The sequence below is a fragment of the Pteronotus mesoamericanus genome, unplaced genomic scaffold (assembly GCF_021234165.1).
Source record: "Pteronotus mesoamericanus isolate MK-2021 breed Mesoamerican mustached bat unplaced genomic scaffold, CSHL_Meso_final contig_173, whole genome shotgun sequence".
Taxonomy (NCBI): Eukaryota; Metazoa; Chordata; class Mammalia; order Chiroptera; family Mormoopidae; genus Pteronotus; species Pteronotus mesoamericanus.
The window spans coordinates 17,296,574-17,322,087 of NW_026555072.1; the positions used below are offsets into that span (position 1 = coordinate 17,296,574).

Here is a 25,514-nt window from a genome sequence, read left to right on the forward strand (position 1 = left end):
TATTACCAGGTGGCTTTTTGTCAGAGGTTGTTTCCATTTGTAATGTCACCAGCACTGAAGGAGTGAGGCATTGCGGTGTCACATTATTCACAGTGTTCTGTTGTTGTTGTTGTTGTTTTTAAATGCTGAGAGCTGTTTTTCTTATATGGCGGTTCTCAATCTATTCTAATCCTATTACCATTAGAACTAGCAGTAGAGATAACTGGGTTATACCTGTCGTCTTTGACCACAGACTAGGATAAAGCTATAGAAGGCCTCATGGGCAGAACATTGTGAATATGTAGATGTTTAAAGCAGTTTGAGCATTCATTCAATAGTGAACCTGGCAAATGGACTAAATGCACATATAGGAAGCCCACTCCTGTAGAGTTGGATATACTATCTGGATTGTTTTGCTAAAATTGTAGCAGATTAGCTGTGAATGTCCGTGTGGAGAAATAAATACATTTTTTAACCTCGCTCACATCTCCCAAAATGTGAATAGACTATCACTACCTCTAGATTTTTTTTTTTGCATGTTGCTGCATTAATATTTCCACCTCAAATGCAGGTCCAAGTAATTTTCACACAGTGAATACTAATAGCCACAAGTAGTCCAGATTCATTTTGGTGTTTTTTTTTAACTCCAAGTATAGAACAACTTGAAATGATGTGAGTTGTGTTTTTCCTAAGTGTTTTTGTTCTTTACTCATTTCAGTTGCTTTTTAAATTCTAGTTGTGGAACTCACACACACGTTCACTTGTATGTAATGTACACAGTTGTGTGTGCGTTGTGACTTGGGTGGAGAGCGAGTGTCAGAAAACAAACCTGCCAACAGCCATCTGTTCAGAGACAGCTCCTGCTGCAGAGTGAGCTGCGCTGGCTTCAGGGCCACCGGAGCCATTGTCCTGTCATACCACAGTCAACATCGCCAGGCAGCCACCGCTGCCCTCACATAGACCCTGGGTCGCTCTCTCTCTCCCTAATTGAAATATACACGATCCAGCAGAAATAAGACCTGCTTGCGTGTGGTTGGTAGGGTAATAATATGGGTGTAATAATGTATAGGTTTAATTTGAACATTTCACCTAAAATATCACATGGTGTGCTTGAGTGGGACATGGTTATGTTACAGAATGACATGCTTATGATTTTGTAATTAAAAAAGGGGCGTTATTCGGGCCGGACCCTGTATTTGACATATAACACTGTAAATTTAAGGTGTATAGCAGGTCCTCAAATAATTTTGTTTGCTCAACATCGTTTGCTTTTAACATTGATGCGAAACCATAGGAACTTAACTCTCGTTTATGTCAATTAGCCTGTGGTAAAATTGATTACACTGTAAGTCGTTTTGTTTCACAGAACTTAATCGATGATGTTAAATGAAGACTTCCTGTACATCACATTGACTTGATACATTTACATATTGTAATATGATTGCCATTGCAGCAACAATTAGCACTTCTATCATGCCACATAATTATCTTTTTTTCTTTTTTGGGGGCGGGGTGGGAATAAATGAGGGCTAGTCTCTGGCTCTCTAATGTGGTGGAAGGGACTGCTGAACAGAAGCTCCGCTTTCCCTGGTCCTGTCCCCTTATGAGGAGCCCAGTCGGGTTCAGGTTTGCCCATTGCATCCTTTTGCTGGGTGCTCACCTTCCCAACCTCATGTCTCTGGTTTCCATACACACCTTTCTCTGTACTAGCAGCGCTCTCTTCTCAGTGTGCAAACTTTGAACTCAGTCCATCCTCTCATACTTACTGAATGTGTCCTTGCCAGCCAGTCTCCAAGATCCTGGGAATGTCTTTTGTGAGCCTGGGAGACATCAGTCAAGATAGTAACAGTGATAAACGGGCGGTTTTTAGTTTGTTCTTGCTACTGTTTCATATTTTCTGAATTTTCTCCTTTGAACATTTAGAATTAGAAAAAAAATTAGTAAAGGGCTAGGTTTTTTGGTTTTGTTATTTTTTTTTAAAGAGAAGAAAATCTTTCGCTTGATTCCTTTTCATTGCCATTCTCACACAGTTTTCAGGCCTTCTTGTCACAAGCCGCCTCTCCGCAGCTGTCATTGGTCTTCGTGCTCCTTACACTGGTTTTAGAGAAATGTATTCACTGTGTAACACCATCTCTGGAAACCTTCTGTTGCTTGCCATTGCCCACTGAACACATCCTGATTTCTCTACCTCTCACGCCTTTCGTAATCTGTTTCTATAACTGCCTGCTGTTTGCTTTCACGACCACGGCGGAGCTTCTCCTACCATAAATGTATTTTTCTTATGATTTTCTTCTCTCTAGCTTACTGTATTAGGATACAATATATCATACATCTGACATACAAAATGTGTGTTAGTTGGTTCTTTATGTTATTGGCAAAGCTTCCGGTCAACAGGAGCCTATTAGTAGCCATGTTTTGGAGGAGTCAGGCGTTCGTTACGTGCAGATTTTGGACTGCATGGGGAATCGGCGCCCCTGAACCCCATGTTGTTCAAGGGCAAACTGGATGTTTCCGGCAGAACTTCGTGCACATGTCATGTGTACAGAGCCAGGTAAGGCTTATGGCACTTAGATCCGGAGATCCTCTCAACTTTGTAGTAATTTGCAATGGGGTTGAGGAGCGCTGTTGTGAATGCTCTCTTCAGAATTGACGTCCTAGCCCCGAGTGCTTTTCCTCAGCCAGGTGCTCTGGCGCTCACCTTGCCTTTCACTGTGCACCAGGCCTGAAAGGTGATATTTGCCGTAGGGCAAGATAGCAGGAGTAAAAATGCCCCCTTGCCCTTTGAAGTGTGAGACCTTGTGAATGGGGCCCAGCTGGTTCCTTCAGCAAGCCTGTGCTCCAAAGCAGATGATTCTAGCACCCTAAGGAAATGGCGATATAGTGCTTGTTTCTTCCTCAAATGCTCTCCGCTGCATTGCAGAAGGGGAAGCTGACTTCAGACGGTGGTCCATTTTTTCCCTTTATTTTCTTGTCACCAGCTGGAAAACGGACTTCTTTTCAAGTTGGTACCGTTAGAAAGGGGTTAGCTGATTCATACAAGGGCCTGGCAGGGGAAGGAAGACAGAGGCGTGTTTCATGTGCCAAGCTTGCTGGATGGTCTTTTAGAGGTTTCCTCATCTTGTAACCCTCCATTCTGGCGGAGGATGGTGGAGATGGTTGCACAATACTGTGAGTGTTTTTCATGCCACCGAACTGCCCACTTAAGAATGGTTAAAAAAGTAAAAAAAAAAAAAAAATTGTTTGTAATTTTTAAAAAGAGTGGTTATGATAGTAACTTTTATGGTATGTGTATCTTACCATAATCAAAAATTGGGGAAACTACCCCCCAAATTTTTTTAAAAGAGAGAGGAAAGGAAATCATTCTCCTACAAATAAAACGTTTTGCCTATTAAAAATCAGTATAGGTTCTTCCAGAAATTGTTCATGAAGCCAGAAATGAAGTTATATCTGAGGGAGGAAAAAGTCACTATAAATTCATGGATTTGACAATGGTATGTTCATTGGTATTAAATGCGGCAGCAGCAGGATATGTTCCTGCATTAGAAGCTTGCTGCAGTCCACACATTTACCAGGAAATCAACACTTTTGGGCATTAGTAGAAGTGAAGCTTTGAAACAACCTTGTTTTGGAAATACAGACTCATTGAATGTACCTCAGTTGTTCCTCTCTCATGTTCCATGGAAACATGTCTGTTGACAGAGCAGTTGACCCTATGCCCTCAGTAAGGCCAGGCCTGCCCTGGCAATGAGTCACACAGACTACGTGAGCAATCCTGGAGATTGTCCACGTCTCTCCTTTTTCACATGAGAAACCTGAAGGCCAGAGACGTAGACTGAATATATTTTCTACATCCCGCAACTCTGTCATGTCAGAACTAGACATCGGGCCCAAGTTCCCTATGTGCCAGGCCCCTCTGCCTTCTGCCAAACCATCTGTGTAGAAATAGATGGCTTTGGCCAGTTCCTAATACTAGACTGAACTAAGGAAGTGTTCTTGTGATCCCTTAGGTGAATTTTAGGTCATAAGAGGAGGATGGCTATAAATGAACTCCCCTATCCCTACCCCAACACACTTAAACACACACCACCCGCCCTGCCATTGGTCTTCATTTAAAAGTATGTGGTCTACCTTCAAGTGAAACCAAATAGTATGTATTTCCTTTTGAGTGAGAAATATAACACTTTTCAATGACTCTGAAAAGAGTCATGTATCTGTAAATTAGTATTTCGCAGTGCCCTGAGAGGTCCTCACTCCCCATGGTAGTCTTTGTAGTATTTCCTTCTGTAAACATTTTAAGGACTTCATTGTTTAGATAGAATTGAGATGCCAACTTTATATTAAATATGCTTCACCTACAAGAGCTTGAGTGTCAAAATCTGTTTATTTTACATCTGTTTTCTGCCTCCTGTTGTATTCATGCATTCAAAATGAATAAGTTGCTTTTTCATCTATTTTCTGAATTTTTATATTCATATGACAGAAATAAATACCATCTACGCACAGTTGCTGTAATACAGAATGATACAGAAATGAGAATAAATTCCAATCTCAGCTCTTGAGAACAAGTATATACAGTCGCCCTCCCCCCTTATCCACAGGAATGCGTTCCAAGTCCCCCAGTGTATGCCTGAAGCTGCAGACCGTACCAAACCCTATTATACCATCTTTTATTAGATACATACACACCTGTGGTAAAGTTTAACTTGTAAATTAGGCCCAGTAAGAGATTAAGAAACACTAATGATAAAACAGAACAATTATAACAATAAAATACGAGTGACTTGAACACAAACACTGTGATAACGCAACAGTTGATCTGATAACCAACATGGCTACCAAGTGCCTGAGCATTGAGACATGGGACAAAGCAACGATTCACGTCCAGGAAGGGAAGGCATGAGATTTTGGTGCACAATTTAAAATTTAGGAATTATGTCTGAGGTGTTCCATGTAATATTTTCAGGCTGCTCTTGACTACGGGTAACGGAAACTTCAGAAAGTGAAACTGTGGATAAGGGGGACCACTGTGTGTGAGCGTGTGTGTGTGTGTGTGTGTGTGTGTATTGTATATATAAATAATAAATCATTCCAGAACACCTGGAGTAGTGGGTGGCAGAATAGTCAAGTACATAGGCCCTGGAACCATAGGCCTGGGTTCAAATTCCAGCTCTGGTATTTGCTGGGTGTACAACCGTGGGCATGTTTCTTCGCCTTCCTGGCCCCTAATTGGCTCTTTGGGCTAAATAGCCAATACAGTCAGAGCACTTAGCGCTGTGGCAGGCACATATGTAATAGTGCTGTACTATGAGAATGGTACCGGACAGCAAGTGGGGCCCTGCTGCCCACCTCCACCCTCTAGGCAAAATTCCAGAGGCAAAGGTTTGGTGATAAAGGAAAGGAGTCTTTATTCAAAAGCTACACAATTTTGGAATAACAGCTTTCCACACGCATTAGTCACTGAAGCCTATCAATCAAGGCTAAAATCTTTCATTCCTTAGTTATAGCCTCAGTCACTGAAGCCTATCGATTAAGGCCTAACTCTTTAACTCTTTAGTTACATTGTAATCACTTATACCTATCAATGAAGGCCAAACTCTTTAACACCGGAGTTCCCCTATTATTTCCCCTGTTAGTTTTTAATTATCTTATTTCTATAGGATTAGCTTACAAACTAAATCAACATAAGATTAAAAAAGTTACAAAATTTGGGGGGAATGGCAGGCTTCTGCCTCAGAGCCCGCCTGTAGAACACCCAGAGAAGAATAACCTGGCCACCCTCTGCCAAGGCCTCCCAATCCTAGGCTGCTCCGGGAGGTCCAAAATGCCATCTGTTGGGAAGCGTGGGCAGCTGCAGCTCGATCCTCCAGGCATCCTCAAGGAAGAGAGCTCGAGAGCCAGTCTCTGTGCTCCTTTTATTTTAAATCTTCTGGCCCATAATTCCATGCGCTCCTGAGGCGTTCAGCTTCTCACCCAATGCTGTACTAGACTGTTCACTATTGCCTCAGGCAGCCTCCTCCTAGGGCTTCTTCCGACTCCTCCCCAGTGATCTGATCAGATCTCTCTGTATCAAGGATATCTTGCCCAGGTTAACAATTCCTTCTATCTGTAACCAGGCATCTGTAGATTAGATTTTAGGGGGTCTTGAGACGGTGTTTTCTCTATGAGTGTTAAAATACCATGCAAGGACATTTCTTAGCCAGTTTGACAGCGTTCCCTATGTCAATTGATCACATTTTATATTTTCCATCCTTAAAATTACTCCCAAAAATTCCACTTGGATTAGGTTTTCTTTGGCTTTGTGTTCAGTAATCAGAATGTGATTCCTTTAGTTCCATAGATGTTCTTCTTATACCCCTTTTGATTGACAGACACTCGTTAGCAAGTATGGTATTAGTAAGTTACTACAATTTGATATTCATATACAGGTTGTATCACCAAGCTGCTACCTGCCCTGCTTATGGGCAGTTCATTAGAATTCTTGCATATTTTCAGAAAGACCTTCTATTAGAGGAGAATCAGCATTGTCTTGAGGTGACTATTAGTTTTCGATTGCTGGGGGGTTTTTTGAAAAATTATAAGTTACGATGAGTTTAACTTCATAATAATCAATGTAACTTAGTGTGGTTTGTGTGGTTAACTTCTCAGTATGGAGGGATAAATAATTGTCTTCATCAGTATTTTGAAATAGGGTTTGTGTTGTCGTTGAAACCTGTGTCATTCGTGCATTTACTGCTAAGGAAAAGCACCTCATTCTGTTTTCCCTGCTCCACCTTACAAAGCTGCACTTCATAACAGTGGACCAAGTTTTCCTACCTACCTCCCTCCCCTTCCTTCACTTCCTTCCTCCCCTTCCTTCCTTCCCCCCTTTCCTATAAAAGTTGAGGCAGAGGTACTAATGAAAAAAATTTACCCAAAAACCTCATGGAAACAGGAACTTTGAGTTCAACATTCACTGTTTTCCTTTTTCCCATGTTTGCCACAGGTTTGCAAATTGGAGTTTCTAAAAAGATTATTTAAAATTAAGGAAAATGTGAAACTTCTTCCTCTGATAAACAGATAATATCCTTACCTGTTTATCCAGGTCCTTAGTGTGTCTTAATTTTCTAATCTAAAAACAAGAGGGTTTTTTTTTTGTTTAGGTTTTCTTTGGCATTAAATAAAATATTTGAAAAAGTTTTTCAGTCTTTTCTTTAAAGTGCAAAAAAAAAGGTACGTTGAAATCTATTCTGGTGTTCACTTCTGTGCATTGAGACAAATGCATATAATTGTGTCACCGCCAGTCACACAGCACATTTCCACCACCACCAAAATTAAATCTTCACTTGCTTCATTGTCATCCTGCCTGCTCCCAATCTCTGGAAATTACTACTCTGTTTTCTGTTCCTATACTTTTGCTTTTCTCCTGAACTGAATTCTAAATGATTGCAGGAGGCAACAGTGGAAGAGTTAACGGTGCATATTGTACTTGTAGCATAATGTGTCCTGACTTATACTGCAGGAAGTGTGATACCTACAGACAGATAGAGGTGCTTTAGCATATATGTGTGAAACTTTCCTTATGTAATGTCGGAACTCTCTTGCATAAATTAAAAACATGGAGTATATTTATGGATCTGCATAAACGTGCAAATTGTGCTTTTGTTTCCTGGAGCCATGGTGTTAATTAGTTGGTTTATTAGTCAGGTCAAGTGGAGAGCCTAGGGTCAGGTCAGTTGTCCTTGAACATGTAAATGAAGAGTGGATAATCACGGCCTGGTAGTGTTTGGGCTGATTTTATCTTTAATGGGGATTCAGAATCCTGATGAATATTTAGATCAGTGACTGCTGGCCTCCCACTTGCTCCATTATCTTCCAAACTCAAAATAAAATACTTGATTTCTGCCCAAGACCGCAGTTAGGGGAAGCCTCTCCCTACCTCTTGTCTCATGAACACAGCTCTTGACCTCTCAATCCTTATTTGAAACAAGACAAATTTCCGTGATTGTGGGGCTCCTTAAACTCACTTTGATGGCTGAAAATTCACAGTTAGATGTCTGGGAAGAGCACATCCAGGCCCAGTATATGAGGGGATGCTTCAAGAGCAATGAAGCTAAGAGAACAAACAGGGAGGAAATCAGTGCAGTGTTAGCTTTGTGTCTTCCAAGGAGTTTTTCACGCTGTGTGTCATTAATGCCATTCCCCACCCCCTGCCCCTTCCCCTGCTGCCTGCCTTGCCCCCCCCCCCCCGCCCCAAGGGCTGATTTGGAAGAAACAGTGGTTTCAACCAGTGTTTGATTTGGGGAAACTTTCAACGGGTAAATTAGAATAGACAGGATAGTATAATCAACACCCATATGACTTGTGCGTCTGTATAACCCACAGTTAAGGGCCTTACCCCACATACATCGCCTTCCCTCCCTGCCCACCCTCCGTGTATGTCTGTGTTTGAATATACACACACAAAATTTCCCCTTTAGCATTTACAAGGAAACACCATGAACCCCTAGGTACTTCAGAATGCATCTTTTTTAAAAGGATGGTTCCTTACATAACTGCAATGCTATCTATCACCACCCGCAAATGTAACATCAGTTCGGTAATATTGTTATTGGACTGAAGGAGTTCATTATCCTGTGCCCATCAAAGCCCCATCAAACACTAACAGGAGAGCAAGAAAGAAGAGGGTGATTTTTAAGGAAACGGCGCCATGCTTGGAGTCCCAGGTGAGCTCGCGCTCAAAGCCCTGGCTCTCCGACGTCTTCCAGGGGATGGGTTGTACAGGGGGCGACGCATTAATCGTGAGGGAGTTGGGGTCGTGGGCCCTACTGATTGGCTGGGGGCAGGGCAGGGAGTAGTTGGTCATTGTGTCAGGTCCTCAGGTCCGACAGCGCCTGGTTCTGTCTGGTTTTGGGAGGGTGTCATCCATTAGGGTCGTCTGCTTTCCGGGGCCTGGGGCTGAAACTCAGCTGAAGTCAGCCTGTTACCTTAAGTTTGACCGAAACTGTTTCTGTGGTCAATGGACCTGAGGTTTCACTCCTAAGACAATTTGTCTGGGACCAGAATCTGATGTCCTAAGGGCTTAACTTAAGGACGCACAGAAAGGCGAAAGGGTCGGGGTAAAGAAACGGAGTGTCCGCGTGGTTCCAGTGTCATCTAGCATGCAGTCCACTTTGAAGCTTCCCCGTGGCCCCAGAATGTTTTTTACATCTGGCTGTTTTTTTCCAAGGTCCAGTCAAGGTTTTTGCCTTCAGTCTGTTAGTCATGTCTCTGAACTTTTGCTTAATCTGAACAATTTTCTTGCACTTTGGGGGTTTTTCTCCCCACCCCCATCATGACATTGATATTTTTGAAGACTCGGGGCGTGTTCTGTTGAAGAAACCCCCATATTCTGGAGTTTTTCTGGTTATTTCTTTATCATTAGACTGAGGTTAAAATTTTTTGGCAAGAAGACAATAGCGGTGATACTGTGTGCTTCCCACTGCTTCACATCTGAAGAGACAAAAGTAACACTTTGTTCTGATTGGTAACAGTCAGATATAGCCATTGTGAAAGTATTCTTTTTTCTTTGTAATTAAAAAGTCTCTCTTTGTGGTACTTTGAGACCTTGTGAATATACTATTCTTCAACAGCCTTTCACTCTATTGTTTTAGTCTCCATTGGTGATCCTTTTCTAATTCAATCATTATTTTGGTGGATACATAATAGCAATTTGCTAATTCTACCATTATCCCTGCATTTCTTAGCAGGCTTTCTTCCGTGAAGAAGAGATCTCACCTCTTTTGTTGATTATCACCGTGGACATCCAAGGTGATTTTGAATGTACATAGAATGGGAGTTCTGACTGAGTGCCTTTCGATTCTGTTTGCCATGGCATTGCTTACAGTGCCAACGTACAGAATTGACAGTCCTTTTTCCCCATAGCAATGTAAGCACATGTCTGATAAATGCATTTCCTTATTAACCAACTCTTTTGTGGGAGTGACAAGTTGGCCACATCATATAACATGAGCTGTGTGCTAATGAGGATTTTAAAAAAAACTCATAAGAGCCCTGACTAGTGTGGCTCAGTGGACTGAACACCGGCCTGTGAACCGAAAGGTCGCCGGTTCAATTCCCAGTCAGGGCACATGCCTGGGTTGGGGGCCAGGGTCCCCAGTAGGGGGTGCGCGAGAAGCAACCACACATGGATGTTTCTCTCCTTCTCTTTTTCCCTCCCTTCTCCTCTCTCTAAAAAGAAAAATATCTAAAAAATCTAAAAAAAAGACTTCATAGGATTTCCTCTTTTTTTTCCTTTTTGCTACCCCAACTTATGTTCATCTGCACCTATCAGTTCATGTAGCTCATACATGCCAGAGCACCTCACGATAGGAGAAAGGACGCAAAATGCCAAAGGGAAGGGGACAGGAGACGATCAGGGGTGATAGGAGTATGCAGTTGTCACAGTAGTTTCTGAAAATTCACTTGTACCTTCATAGAGCTCTCAGGAGAGCAGCACAGAATTCAGTTCACGACTCGGCCCCTGGGCATCGTCCCAGGGAGCCCTTACTTAGATATCAGAGCCTCTAGCCCCGTCAGACAAGTTAAAGATGCAAAAGATTTTGGAGATCAGCCTGTGTGTTCCCACAGGAAATCACTTTTGTCTTAACCTTTGTAAGACTATTTGAAGTATACATATTTTTAGTATTAAAATGACAGATAATCTGGAGCCATTTCCTTACTCTCTCTGAGCCTTTCTTCATCTGTACCATAAACAGTTTATCTCAAGGGTTACTTATCCCCAAGTTTCTTTGATTATATGCTAAATGTTATAAATGGAAAAGGCAGAAAAGGAAACGGGTTACTGTATTTATTTCAAAGCTTGGCCATTATCAGCAAAGTCTTACCTGATCTTCATGGCGACAACTCTTGTAACAGAGATACAAGATATATAAAACAATCTTGTGCATTGAGTGTAGCTTTTCACCCGAGACCAGCTGTTCTCTGAAGAGAAGTAGCGAATGCAAGAAAACTTTATGTGGAACCTCATGTAAATATCCCTTGTGTCCCTACACTGTAGTTTTCATAGCAACTCAAAGGTAAAAGCGCCAGTCGCTTGTGTCTACCAGGGTCAAAATGCCACCTTCCATTTTATTTGTTACATGCAGGTTTCGTAGAGTTTTATAGATTTTTTTTATCACTCGTTTGATTTTCATGAAAATTGGGATTGTTTGGAAGAAGAGTCATTAATATTCTTTACAACTTGTTCTTGTTCCTCTTTTTATGTTCATCGCTAGCGCAGACTTCTCTTTTATGTAAAACAGTCCACCGATGCCCTTGGTAGATTTAGAGGTTGTTAAAGAAATTGTAACGGCAGCCCAGGGAGCAGTCAGGAACTGTCTGTCCTACGCCGCCTGACCCTGGCTCGTCATTCTCCTTGTAGTTTCAGACTTTGGTGTACGGACTGTAATTCACAAAACAGTCTTGATCCATTGAAATTCAGCAAATCTTTCCAAACACTAGGGCTTCTTACAATCAGGGCCAGAAATGTTGGCTTGTCAGCTACTAATGCCATTACTTATTAACAATCGCAACGATATTGCAATGGTTATTTGGATTGGTGAAGGGAACATTCTGCTGCTGAAAACAGCAAATCTGTGGTTTGTCTCCAGTGTTTTCGAACAGCTGACCTTTTTCTGTCAATAGGAATGTTTGGAAATCCTATTCTTGCCTATGAATGTATTTAATATTTATGTATTTACTTACTGGTTTTCCTCTGAATGGGCATGAACTCTAAGTAAAAAGAAAACACACTCATGCACACACATACACCCACGCACACGTGGGCGCGCGCACACACATTCTTTTACTAGCTAGCCTGCCTTATGTGAGATAATTATTTGCATGATTACATAAATTTCTGTTGTTTGTCCTGAAATACATTGCATAGAGTTGTCTGTTAGAACAGGAACTTAATTTCAAATCAGGCTCCATGATTTTAGCATGTTCCCTTGTAACTTCCAGCTTGGGTTTTGTTGTTGTTGTTTTTAGTCCTTTTTTTTTTCCTCTCTGTCTACAGTCTCTTAACCAGGGTGGTCTTTCTCTCATATCATCAGTAGCTGAACCGGCCTACCCTAGCTTCTCAGTTTCCACGTTGTAGAGGAAAGCAGCCTACCTGGTAGGCACGCTCTAGGGCTCTTGGGGAAGTCTGGTGTTTAGTTAATAGCCATGTTCCCGTGCTGGTTTGTTAGTTTCAGCAAATGAGCTCTGGAGATGTAAGGTGTTAACGGCAGGGCAGGGGTTCTCGGTTTTAGCGCTTCTGGCATGTTAGCCCTGATAAATCTTTGTTGCGGGGCACTGTTCAGTGCATTGTTGGACATTTGGCAGGACGCTGGCCTCCATATACTAGACCATAGCAGTAACCCCTTCCCCAGCTGTGGCAGCCAACAATGGCTCCAGGCCTTTTCAGCTGTTCTCTGGCGTGCAGAATTGTCCCTGGTTGAGGACCACTGACCTAGAACATGGCTGCCTGCCTGTGGGGTTCCCTTCAAGGCCCCCAGCGTGGATTTTGGGCATTCCTATATTTGAAGCCATTCCTATATTCTAAACATATGCTCCAGATCTAGAAATAGACTGTTGGCCTTTTGTGTGTGATATCGTAACAGACAAACCAGACCTTTACGTAAAAAAGTTAAGTAAACTTTGGGCAGTTCAAGATGTGTTTATTTTGGCTTGTACTCCTTAGACAACACTTAGAAAGTCCCCCCTTCCCCCTTCCGGATGACTAGGCTTTTTTTTTAAGCTCATTTAGATATTATAATCCTTCCTTTTATGGATTATGATCGCCTTGTTCCTTCCTTCCCATCCATCGTTCAATGCAGCAAGCTTTCTTCGGAGGGTATAGACACACAGTTCCTGTCTTCAAGTAACCTGCAATCTCAGGGAGAAACTTAAGAAGGTGTAGGCAAGTCTTGTGTCCAGGCCAGCAGTTCCTTTTCACCATCCAAGGCCTACTGGACACAGCCTCTCACGTGTTTACTTCTCGCTATACTATTTTTTTTTCAATGTTTTAAGTATTGGCATGGTTTTTTAAAAAACCTCACAAGTGAGAGGCGAGTTGCCTTCTCTTAAACATATGAAGTATATGTGTTCATGGCGGCTGGCCGCAGCCCTTGCGGAGGGATCCTACCATCACGCCACTTCTGTGACCGTGAACTGATATCCTAAGAGAAAAGTAAGTGTTCAGGTTGTAATAGCCTGGTCCTTTGGTGCCTAAGAATTTGTGGAAAGCACAACATGTGAGAGACCCGAAAGTTACTCTGAACCCTGGCCAGTGCCCTAACTCCGAACTTGCCACTTGCTGCCCTTGGACATTATTATTCTGATCATTAAAGCCTTTGGCTAGAAATTGCAGCTACTGGGATTCCTTTAACTCTCTTTGCACTCGCTAAAATGCCGTGTATATGAAGCAGCCCTGCAGTGTGCTGTAATGGGAGGCAGCAATGGCAGCTGCTTGCTTCCCGCAGCGCCCATGCGGTGGTGGAGAGCTGCTGACAGGCAAGGAGCAACAGAGTAGGAGTGGAAATCCAGGGTGGTTTGAACCTGTGGCTCTCACAGTGGAAGGAGCAGTGATTTATCTTGGCTTTTCGTGTGTGCTCGCCATAGGAAAGGAAAAATAAGATATTACCAAAAACAAGGAACGAAAGCAATCGAGGGCTAAATGGCCCATTCCTGGAATTTTTGCTTGGGTGGTTCAAACTTGGCATGTAAGGGTGAGGGCAAAGGTCACCCTTGACACTGAGAGAAGATACATGAGATCTCTCTGTAAGTCAGCAAATAATGGCACCTACAAGGATGACGTCAATCCAATGCCATTGTGCCTGTCTTTTTTTTTTTTTTTTAATTTATTGGTTTTAGAGAGAGAGGAGGTGGGGGAGAGAAAGAGAGAGATTAGTTGTTCCACTTACTCATAGTTATACATTCATTGGTTGCGTCTTGTATGTGCCCTGAGCAGGGATCGAACCCACAACCTTAGTGTATCAGGACGATGCTCTTACCAAAATGAGCTACATGCTCAGGGCCCATATCTGTCTTTTGACCTCCACAACTTCTTACCATTCCAGTCTATCCATATTTTTTTTCTAGACTGCCATTTGAGCTGGATTTTAAAAGTTATCGTTCTTTTAGATCTTTCTAGAAGCTTGCCTGACTTTTAATTCTTTATTTCTTTATTGCCAGACAAAAGGAGAGGGAATATCACCAGGATATAGATTGGTGTGTAGTAAAAATGAAAGATGGAAACAGAATGGGATGTGAATCCCCGTGTCTTGTTTCAGTGCTGCCATTCGGCATAGGAGAGCGATTTGTAAGGAGCCCAAGTGATGGACCTTGCACCTCAGGAGCTAGAAAGAACCTTGAGCATTTCCAGCCTTGAAGCACAGGAGAATCTATAGAATTCTGAAAGAGGAGAACTGTCTATGGCTCCCCTTGGTAATTCACACTAATGCTCTAACAACTTTCAGCATCAGGAAATTCTTCCGTATGAAATACAACCTAAATTCTTCATGCTGCTTAAGCCTGTTACATCTTGTTCTGTCCTCAGTGGAGGGATTGAACAGCTGGTCACAGGTCCCTATGCAAGAGCCACTTGCATAATTGAAAACTTATTAAATTGCCCTTTCAGCTACTCTTTCTTGCTTGTTCTTCTTTTTTTTTATGACTAAATAATCTCAATTCTCTTAAGCTCTTCTCATAGGTCTTTCAACCCCTTTAATTATCCTCTTGTCTTGCTGCCAGGGCTTCTCTAAGTTCTGGGTTAGCTGTAGCCACCAGAACTAAACACCGTTTTCTAAGAAGCATTTGGCCAGTACTGAGGGTAACGAGATCGCTTCCTCACGTGATACTTGCTGTGCCTTTAGTAATACATCACGGATATGTCATTGCCTTTTATTTTTTTTGTTTTGCACCTACATTTGTTGCTGACTCATGATCAGATTTTTTTGTCTTCCAGAATGAATAGAAGCTTTCTGCCATATTATACTCTCTGTAGTAAGCATGAATTCTTACTCTAGAGCATGCCTTTGAACCCATCATTAAACAAACTATCATTTAAACCTAAGTCAGAAAAAAAAAATAGGCTCAGATTAAACATCAATAACCCCGTGTTTTAAATAGAAATGAATTAGGAGTGCTTTTCAGTTTACTGCCTTTCTGTAATGATTTGTCCCCTAGCTACAAAGGGTTCGTTTGATAAAGTCAGTTTCGAGACCAGTGGAGCAAGAGATTGTTATAGGACGTATTGTAACTGAAACTTGTAGTCCTTTTGGCAAAGTCTCTCACTATGTCTTTGTGTGCGAGATGGAGAAACGTGTGCAGTAGAGATTAGGCGATGGTATAAAGAGTCACAGCTGAACAATCAGAGAGGGCTGAACGCTGGGTTCGTGTTGGCCTGAGGTGCAGGCGCTGGTGGTGTGGCTCATGTTTGACCTTCACCTAAACGTCTGATATGTTCACCGGTGACTTTGTGATGAAGACAGGACACACATTTTAAAATGGGGGAAATACACAAAATTGGGTATAATGGCCAATTCATGGGCTGTACGAGTCAGGATTTTTAAGAATAGTGATGAGATTGTACAGTGGGATCAAACTGACAGGACAGGCTCTGGCAGAAGTGAGAGGGAACAAATCTGAACGAACAGGTAGAGAATGGAGGAATCACTGGCAAGAGTCAAAAAGCATTTCCCATCACACCCCATGGAGCACTAGTACCTTGGGGTGCTCACAGGCCTTAGAAGTTTAAAAAAAAAAAAGTCTTGGGATCACTGAATAACAAGTGTGGGAAGATCTGAGGTCAAACAAAGTTTAACGTGTTTCTTTATGGACGACCTTCTTCGCTTCTAATATGTTAACGTACATTAAGAATTTTAAGAGGTAGGTATAATATGCAATGTTTCCTTAATTAATTTGATCTTCTTTTTATGAAGCATTTTGCTGGGTGATTGATCTGCCGGACATACTGGGAAACACTGACCCAGAGATTTTAGTTGAGTGGAAACCCTACGTGAGCCTGTAGCAGAGAACAAAAGCAAGTCATCCAATTATGTTGTCCAGAGAAATGGAAGTACCATTCCCAGCAGATCATGTCTGGAGAAGAAAGGACAGTGGTAAATCAAGCCCTGTCGTATTAGGAAGAAGTAAAAGGAATAGGGATGAAGAGGCATGGACAGATGTGACAACTCTGTAAAATACTTAAAGGTATCTGTGGCCCCGGTCAATGTAGTTCAGCTGGTTAGAGTATCATCCCGTACACCATGAGTTCGCCAGTTCAGTTTCCGGTCAGCACCCCATACCTCGGTTGCAGGTTCAGTCCCTGGTCAGAGCACATGCGAGAGGCAACCGATTGATGTTTCTCTCACATAGATCTTTCTCTCTCTTTCTCTCCCTTCTCTTCTCTTCTCTTCTCCTCTTCCTCCCTCCCTCTCTCTCTCTCTCTCTCTCTCTCTTTACATACATAAAGGGCTATATCAAGGCTGAAAACTTCTGGGTTTCTGGTGAGATGGATAATAATAATGACAGTACCAATGGCAAATACTGACATGGCCCTTGCTATGCACCAGACACTGTTCCAAGTGCCTTTCATTTGTTAACCCTTTTAAATCTTACAACAATCCTATGAGGTATACGCTATTAATAGTTCCATGTCGTGGCAGAAGAAAATTAAGACAGAGAGCGAAAGTTATTCTTCCCAAGGTCACACGGTCATAAGCGGCAAAGCTGGGGGTTGAACTCTCGCGGTTGGACTCTGGAGCCTCCAGTCCTATTTGCTCTGCTGGTAGATTTTAGCCCAGGCCGAAGAAACACTTTTAACAGGGTCCCTATACACAGATGTTCAAGAGCATTCGTTAAGGATGTCCGCTCTCACACATGGGTGGTATTTATTTAGTGGCTCTAAGAACGCACTGGCATTGGTCAAGAGTTTGGACGCCGTTACTGCTGAAGGTCTTACATTGCAGTAGCTCTGTGGTGCCTGCCATTCCAAGAGGACAAATGCACTTCTGTGATCCCTCTCATCTTCAGGTTCTAAAATTCTTTTTTATTTTAAGATTAGGTTTTTTTTTTTAAAGATTTTACTTATTTACTTTTAGAGAGAGGGGAAGGGAGGGAGAAAGAGAGGGAGAGAAACATTGATGTGTGGTTGCCTCTCGCACGCCCCCTCCTGGGGGCCTGGCCCGCAACCCAGGCACGTGCCCTGACTGGGAATCAAAGGGTGACCCTTTGGTTCACAGGCCGGCACTCAGTCCACTGAGCCACACCAGCCAGGGCGAATTCTTTTTTTATGTTAAAAATTTATCCACAAAGTACCTGTGTGTTGGCACTCTACACAGAGAAAAGTGCTCAACAACAGCTTTTATCAGTAGCTTGAATTGATACCATTTTGCAGCTAGGAAATTCAAGGTTAAACAGCTCATTATAATGTTGGGAAATTTGTAATCAGGGGTAATGACTGTAGTACTGCTGAAGTGGCAAGTGCTGCAAGCCAAATGACCTGTTGGTCCAAACCCTACTGCCTTTCTATCTCAAATGTGAATAGAGTCTTTATTAGCAAAGCATGTTCCAAGAGAAACAACATGGGTGTGCAGTTCAAACACTCATTGAGTACATGACACTAAATATTCATCATATATTCCGTTTAAATTGGTCTCAGAATAGGTAGTGCCCTTTGGTTCTTGGCAAAGCAAATGAGAACCATCACTGGAGAAGGCATTTCCAGTCAAGGGCTCAAAGTATCTCCAGAAAATATTTTAAGGTCAATGTAGTCCATAGTGAAGGTAGAAAAAATTAAGCACACAAGAAATCAAGGTAAGTGAGAACCAGCAGAAATAGCAGGCCACAGAAGCAGGCCTACACTAATTCTCTATCATGGAATCATTAGAGATAATTTTTTGAAAACTCTGTTTACTGTGTTTAAAAGAAAATGTCAGGCATCATTGAAAAACATCTGCAGGGAACCGCAAACTGTAGAAGTGACCTTAAAAATGACCCAACAGAACTTCGAGATATTAAAAGGTCCAGTAACTAAAATTTACAGCTTCGTGTACTGAGCTTACATCAGACTGGATGGTGCCAAAGAGAGAAATAGACACCCAGGCACAAGGCATTATTAGCCATGAAGCATAAAGGACAAAAAAAAGGGGAAAGAGGGATGTCCTATTCAGAGAAATGCAGTCTAGATCGAAAAAGTCTATGTTTACCTCATGGAGTTCTGTAAGCAGAGCAGAGAGGGAATGAAGAGGCACTATTTGTTGGCATCAGCACTGAGAAGATTCCAGAGCTGAGTAAAGACTCTAACCCACAGGTTCAAGAAGCCCAGCTAATCCTAAACAGTATAAATAAAACCCTAGAGACACAAGGCGAGGCAGGGGCAAAAACAGATTACCTTCAAAGGAACCATGGTCAGCTTGACCCTTGACTTCTTAACAGGAGCGACAGAGAAACTGAAAACGGCCCCCCACCCTAAAAATCTGTGCCCTATGAAGATATAGCTGTCAAGAATATGTATTCAAAAAGAGGTTTTCAGACAAAACCTGAGAAATTCACCAACAGACACTAAAGGAATGAAAAACCAAAAGAAAGTGGTCAATGTATGGGTCAATCTAACAATATAAAGCAATTAAAAGACAGTCTTGTAGGGTTAAAGAAAACCAAGATCTAGTTAAAATGCATGACTATGATAATATATAAATCAAGTGATGGTTTATATATTTCAGGCTTTCTAAAATCATTATACAGTTTGGGAGGAATGGTGTGTATTAAATTTAGGGGAAGGAAAGGGGGGGAAATAGAGACAGACAGACAAAGAGACAGCAGGTCACCATGACAACCACACTAGACCTGGAGGCTTGCGTTTAGTATCAGCTCTACCACCAGTTAGTTGTGCGGCCTTTGAAAAGCTCCTTCTTTCATCTATGTCTGTTTTCCTGTCTGTAAAATGAAGCTTGGGGACCAGATGAATTGTAAAGCCTCTTCATTATGATTCTATGGCACATTGAAAAATAGATTCTTCAAGGCAAAAAAAAAAAAAGGAATCAATAGTTCCTGAGTTGTTGGTTTGTTTTGTTTTGTTTTTTTCCTCCTTTGAAATTTTATCAATAAACACTCGCCTCTTACTTCTGGCTAACTCACATATCTGTTCAAACACTGGAGCTAAATATGGTCTCACTCAGGTGTGTATTTGGCTTTCCATTGGTTTGTTTCATTTTGTTTTGTTTTCTTGTCATCAAGTAGCCAGGCAGAGTGACGGCAGTTCACTGCTGCCTTAGGGGTAGGTGGCTGCAAAACCTGGGCCTCGCTGTGCAACTAGTGTTTTTTTCTTTTTTTCTTTTTCTTTTTTTTTACCTTATTACCTGAACTGACATATGCTTCCTTTACTTTGTCACCCTACCCCTTACCCCACCTCACCCGCACCTGCTCCCCGCCGCCCCCCGCCCTGTCTTTGCAGGCCAATAACAAGCCTGAGATCGAAGCGGCCCTCTTCCTGGACTGGATGCGGCTGGAGCCCCAGTCCATGGTGTGGCTGCCCGTGCTGCACAGAGTGGCTGCCGCGGAAACCGCCAAGCATCAGGCCAAGTGTAACATCTGCAAGGAGTGTCCCATCATTGGATTCAGGTATCAGGAACCCCCAAAATGTCTCTCTCTCTTTTTTTTTTTAATACCGTTCCTTGCCTTTTCATGCCTCGATCTTTCACCTCCTGTACTAGCTGCTGTTAGTTGGTTCCTCTTCAGAGTGGGAGAGGAGGGGATCGAGGGGGAGCCTCCATCACTCCTGTCACTCCGCTGGTCACTGGGTGATTTGGGTGGGTGTGACTCCTTAGGCAGGTGTCCCTTTCCAGCTTCAGTCTTCAGCTGTGCAGGAGCACAGTCTTGGGTGGGCAGGATACTTGTCCGTCAACGGTATACAGATAAAGCTGTGCCGCCTCCTTCCTGGAACCAAAACATTTTGACCATCTTTCTCTTCTTTCACGGTCTTTTCTGTTTATAGAAAATGTCCAAGAATTAGTTCTAAAACTAAGAAATGATTCCATTTTGGGAGAGCCGTCATGGTAACTCAGTCTCTTACTCACTTTGCACCAGTTTTCCCCCTAAAGTAATGAGACTTGTTTTAAGTAACCCTAGAACTTCTTTATCTGTGACTTTGATTATGCTCTTTGCATAGTATCCCAATGAACTTCTAAGGGAATATAAAGTATGCAAGAAAACGAAAGAGTCACAGAGCAGCTATAAAAGGAAAAATGGTCCTTATAAATTTAAAACTGAAAGAGATAGGAAACATAGCAGGTTATTTTTCTGATATTCTTAAACTGTCATGGAAAACAATTGGCCCTTAAATCTTCCGCCTTGTTGACCTGTTTGGGGAGACAGGATATTTTTAAATGAATTCATCTTATTGACTAGTGATCCCAGATCCAGATTCAGAGAAGATGATGGATTTAAACATCTGGATCAACCTCGAGGCTTCCTTAGCAGTGAATAAGCCATAAAGTTGTAAACTAGTTCCGTGGTCTGTGCTTGTTCAGAACCCACTTAGCCGCTAAGTAAATACTCTTCCTGGTTATGCTCTGACTTGTTTTAATACTCTGTTGCCTAATAACTGCTTTGTGTCATTTATGTGCTCGGTCCTTCCATACTTCATGCTGTTTACAAAGAGGTTTTACAAAACCTTTAGAGGTTTCTAAAGCCTAGGTAGACAACACTGGTTTTGGCAGGTAAGAACACTGCTGTGCAGGGGCGGGGGCCCCCGCAGGGCAGAGCAGTACATTCCTTCTTTTCTCAGCTTCCCTGCCTAGTATGATCCGAAGGGGGAAATTTTATAAAATAAAAAAGGAGAATGCTTTGGAGGATCTAAGAGCATTTTCACATTCACTTCTTTTGCCCTTATCAAATGCGATTATTTTAGGAATCAGCACTTCCCTTTCCTTCCTTCTCCCCCTAAAGATGGTTGAGATCTAAAAAAAAAAAGGTGTCTTTTTCCCCCCCACATTGCCATATGTGACATAAGGAATATGTTTATTTGAATTGGCTAAGATTCTTACCTGAGAGAGCAAATGGCAGCCCGAGTATAAAACAAAAGATACACTCTTCTGTGAATGGGAGGAAATGGACCATCTAGTACTCACAGATTATAAATTCTTTCATTTAATCCCATTTTTGTCCTTTGTGGGGGCTTCATTTATCATTTTTTCAGGAATGTGGGGATTTTTTTCAGGGATTTCTGAAGAGAGAGAAAAGAGATTATCCACGTAACTCTCTGAAGATGAATCATGTCAATCAGAAAATGTAATTTTAAAAGATTTATTGTAATTGAAAGTTCTTTTTAAATTTTCTCTTTGTCTAATGAAATTGCTTTATCTTTATCTCTCTACATATGTATTTTTTAAGTAATTGCTTCTGAAAACTTTTACCCCATGATGGGTTGGGGGGACTGCCATGCATGGGTCTCTCTCTCCGCGAAGTTCTTTCAAATTGTAGCATTCAGTCTTCAAAAGACTGGAAGTTTGCCAGCAGCCTCTTGCTTAATCTGAAAGAGTTCCTAGCGGAGTTTAAATAAGAGCTGAGTTTTTCTTCCCTCCTTATATATGTTTATAGGATAATCTTTCCGCCAAAATGTTTTGATACCGTAGGAGAAGCACCAGAGAATTCTGGAGGTAGGAAGTTAATCACTTACCTTGTGGAATTAATGAACGCCACAGCCTGTTTCTAGAATTAAGTCAGTGTGGAAGCAAGTTTATTAAAGAGCGGTCTTTGGGAATTTGATTTGAAGAAATACATATGTGTTTGTTTTTGTTCTTTACCAGGTACAGGAGTCTAAAGCACTTTAATTATGACATCTGCCAAAGTTGCTTTTTTTCTGGTCGAGTTGCAAAAGGCCATAAAATGCACTACCCCATGGTGGAATATTGCACTCCGGTAAGTGGGATGCCTCTCTGGCATGCCTTAGCTCACCTGGGAGAGGTTTCCCTTGGTGGCAGTACTGCAGATCGTGTGTAGTGCTGTGATGTCTACGTTCCCCAGATGTTTCCCAGCTAACGTGGCTCCAAATTGTAGGCTCCAGGACTGACCTTATCCCTAGTGCGTAGGGCAAAGGCTGGCACGGGTAAGAAGTAGGCTTTTCTTCCATTTGCACTGGTTGCAGGGCAGACGTTCTCACGCTTCTTTTGCACAGCTCGAGCAGCTGCGAGGAGAGGTTTGATGGCCGCGGGGCATGCTGGGTGCAGAGGTATAATGTGGCTTCCCCCAAATTCCCGGCCCAACCCTTTCGATCAATCTTGCTCATCTCTTATCTGTTTTATATACCGTCGCCTGCCAAGTACATGCTAGGTGTTTACCTTTTAAACGACTCTGTGTGAAATAGGTATTATTTTTACCCCCTTTTTACAGATGAGGACTCTGAGGTCCTGAGGCTAAATAATGTGCCCAAGGCTCTGGAATTAAAAGACAGAGCCTTGTCCTCAGATGTTGTTTGGGGAAAATGTCTAGTGGCTAACAGAACTTTGGAAAATCACTGGCAAGATTTGAAGGGCCCGGACCTGGTGGTCAGACAGAGCTGAGTGTAAATCTTACGTTCCTTAAACACTAGCTGCTTGCTATTCAGAGTATGGTCTGCCAGCTGGCGGCGCTTGGCATTACCTGGGAGCCCACTTATTGAAGATGCGGAACTTCAGGCCCCTGCTCCGGACTTTCTCAATCAAAACCTGCATTTTAACCAGATCTGCAGGTGGTTCCCACACACGTCAAAAGTTTGAGAAGCTCTGCCTTGGAGTATTTTCTCCTCCACGGTCAGAGTAGCCCTCCTGGATCGTTTTCATTGTCTTTCTCGCTTTGATTCCTTTGGCAAAGGTATTTGATGACGGAGAATGAACCATGTTGTGACTAGAAGATACTGAGTGGGTGAAACATGGTATCCACTTGGACCGTAGTTTTTAAAATACCTTCAAGTGTGGCAAAACTTACGGTTTTCAACTTTAAGACTTTTATTAAACGACCATTTATCAAGTACCCCAGTAGTTGAGTTACTTCATTTAGTCATTGTAACAACTCCTTGAGGTTTGATTGCCTCCATTTCACAGATGATCTGAGCCTCACATGGGTAAATAACTCCCTCACCCAAAACCCTCCCACTAGTAAATGTCAGGCCCGGTTTCAAAACCCTCATTTTGCCTGATTCCAAAGCCTCTGCGCCCAAGTTCCACTCTCCGAAACTACAAAAAGCAAATGCCCTGAGAAGCCGAGCCTCACTCTCCCAAGTCTGATCTCAACGTGTTTCCCTTCCAGACTACTTCAGGAGAAGATGTTCGTGACTTTGCCAAGGTACTAAAAAACAAATTTCGAACCAAAAGGTATTTTGCGAAGCATCCCCGAATGGGCTACCTGCCAGTGCAGACGGTCTTAGAGGGGGACAACATGGAAACGTGAGTAGTGGCAAAAGCAGAACAGACTCTCCTTTGATGTATATGTGAGCTCCTTTCAGCTGAATACCCTCCTTCACTCCCAAATGCAAACAGTCTCTCCTATTTCTTTCTCTAGATTGACTTGAGCAGGAAAGAGCAAAACAGGCTGATGTTCAGTCGGCATTTCCTGTGTCGATTGTCCCAGGGCGCTGACCTTTTCCAAAAATTAAACCTTATCTCCCAGGGGAAACACCACGTTATAGCCGCTAATGACCTCCGCAAGGCTTTTAAGAAATACGGGAACTGTTTACAAATGAGTGATTCCGATATTTCATTGTGAATTTTCCTCCCTCGCAAATCGGCAGACGTGTGTCTCTTTGGATCTGATTGTGTGGTCATATCTAGTCACTTTTCTTCTGCCTGAAAGAAACGGTAGTCCCAGGAAATCCCTTCACAGTAAGCAGTGATGACTCTCACGGTCCACCGGACGCTGCCCTCACCTCTGTGAAACCTTCCTCTTTTTGCCATGACTCTGGTGGCCACGGCACCGCTGTTGGTTTTCCTTTTAATTCACTTTCCACTTTTCTTTGGCTGTTGCTTTCCATGGTTTCTCCTTAATTGGTTGGGTTTTATTTATTTGGACCTTTCCGTTGTTTTATTGTTTTTATTTGTTTGTTTGTTTGTTTATTGCGGCTGAGTTTGCCTGTGTCTCTTCACCACCTCATTTTTTGTTTTGCAGTCCGGTTACTCTGATCAACTTCTGGCCGGTAGATTCTGCGTGAGTACTTCCACTGCAGGGCGCTGCTTCCACCCACACATTCGCTTGCTGATTTTTCTTGTTTGGTTTATTTGTTTTGTTTTTAAAGACATACTGGCGTCCCTTCATTTCCATTGTTTTCCTTCACTTGATGAGTCTCGAAGATCAGATCAGGAGAACCAAAATGAGGTGTTCAGGGCCCCACCTGGGCACATTTGAACCAGCAGAAGTCCTGGCTTTGAATTCAAAAGAACATCAAAGAAATTAATTGGGTCGTTAGTTGTATTGCTGGGAGACACATTTATATGTTCTTCAATGATAAGCAGGGAAGAGCTTTCCGATTACATAATAACATTCTTTAGCCACATTTCTTGGGAGTCAACGCTTTAGGACCTTCAAAAGGATGATGGTTTATTCTTCAGGGCCTGTTATAAGCAGACTATTAAATATCAGCAGAATTTGTTTCAGAGTATGATGTTGAATTGGGCTGAATAATTTCAGTGGGGTATGTGGACTTTTCATCAGGTAATGCCATGTTAATTGACTAATATTTATATACATGAGCTTATTTTTTAACTAAACTCATTTTGCTCTCCTCTCCAAACTAAATATTTAGCTCATAAGCAGGAAAGTGTACTGCAGTCTTTGCTATTACTATTGGCGTGTATTAATAATACTAATATTAAATACCAACAGATAATTGACTTCTCTCAGAGTTTATAATGGTAGAAAATTCATTTTGGGGGCCTGCAGTTTATATATTAGCAAACAGTGTGCATGTTTTAAGGTCATTGTGTGGGATTTTTGGTATTTCAAAGTGTACTTTATTAAAATTCGTATTTAAAAGCAGACAGCTTTATTATATATAAGGGATAAATGACCAATTTAGAAGTAAGGCTTATGTAAGAATTCAATTTATTTTTATAGGGTCTTTTTTATTGTTCCATCATGTAATTTAATTTAAAGTAGATCCTTTTTTTAAATCCTGTAGTGATGAACGCAAATGATTGAGATTTAGTCTTTATTGGCCTAAAAGAAGTGTGAGGCGTCTTTTTTTTTAAGCTACATTATTGTGTCCCTTAATTTTGAGGTACGGGAGCTATAAGTAGTGAACTACCTGATTTCTTTAATCATCATGCTTAAACAACTTGGGGAGTTATTAAGAGTCAGTTATGTTCCTTGGTTTTGGTCATTGTTTCCCCTAACCCAGGTAGTTTATTTGTTTGTAGAAGTTAAGCCCTTTCATAGATAAGAAGCTTTTTAAAAATTGATATACTGAAGTTCTCAGCTTGATTGGATCCTGATAAACAAATGAATTTACCCAGGCTTGGAATAAGTTTTCACCAATTAAAAAAAATCCGAAAGACAAATAGGCT

At 42.0% G+C, this 25,514-nt stretch overlaps 1 protein-coding gene across 6 annotated transcripts in view; it reads left to right on the top strand.

Annotated features, from left to right (window-relative positions):
• DMD (dystrophin) overlaps positions 1–25,514 on the top strand; it is a 1,878,371-nt gene that overhangs the window by 1,798,223 nt on the left and 54,634 nt on the right. For all 6 annotated transcript variants that reach the window (XM_054566574.1, XM_054566573.1, XM_054566575.1 and 3 more), the window contains 4 exons: positions 19,436–19,602; positions 21,789–21,900; positions 23,266–23,402; positions 24,121–24,159. In XM_054566574.1, coding sequence (XP_054422549.1) covers positions 19,436–19,602; positions 21,789–21,900; positions 23,266–23,402; positions 24,121–24,159 — 455 coding nt within the window. The remainder of the gene's footprint in view (positions 1–19,435; positions 19,603–21,788; positions 21,901–23,265; positions 23,403–24,120; positions 24,160–25,514) is intronic.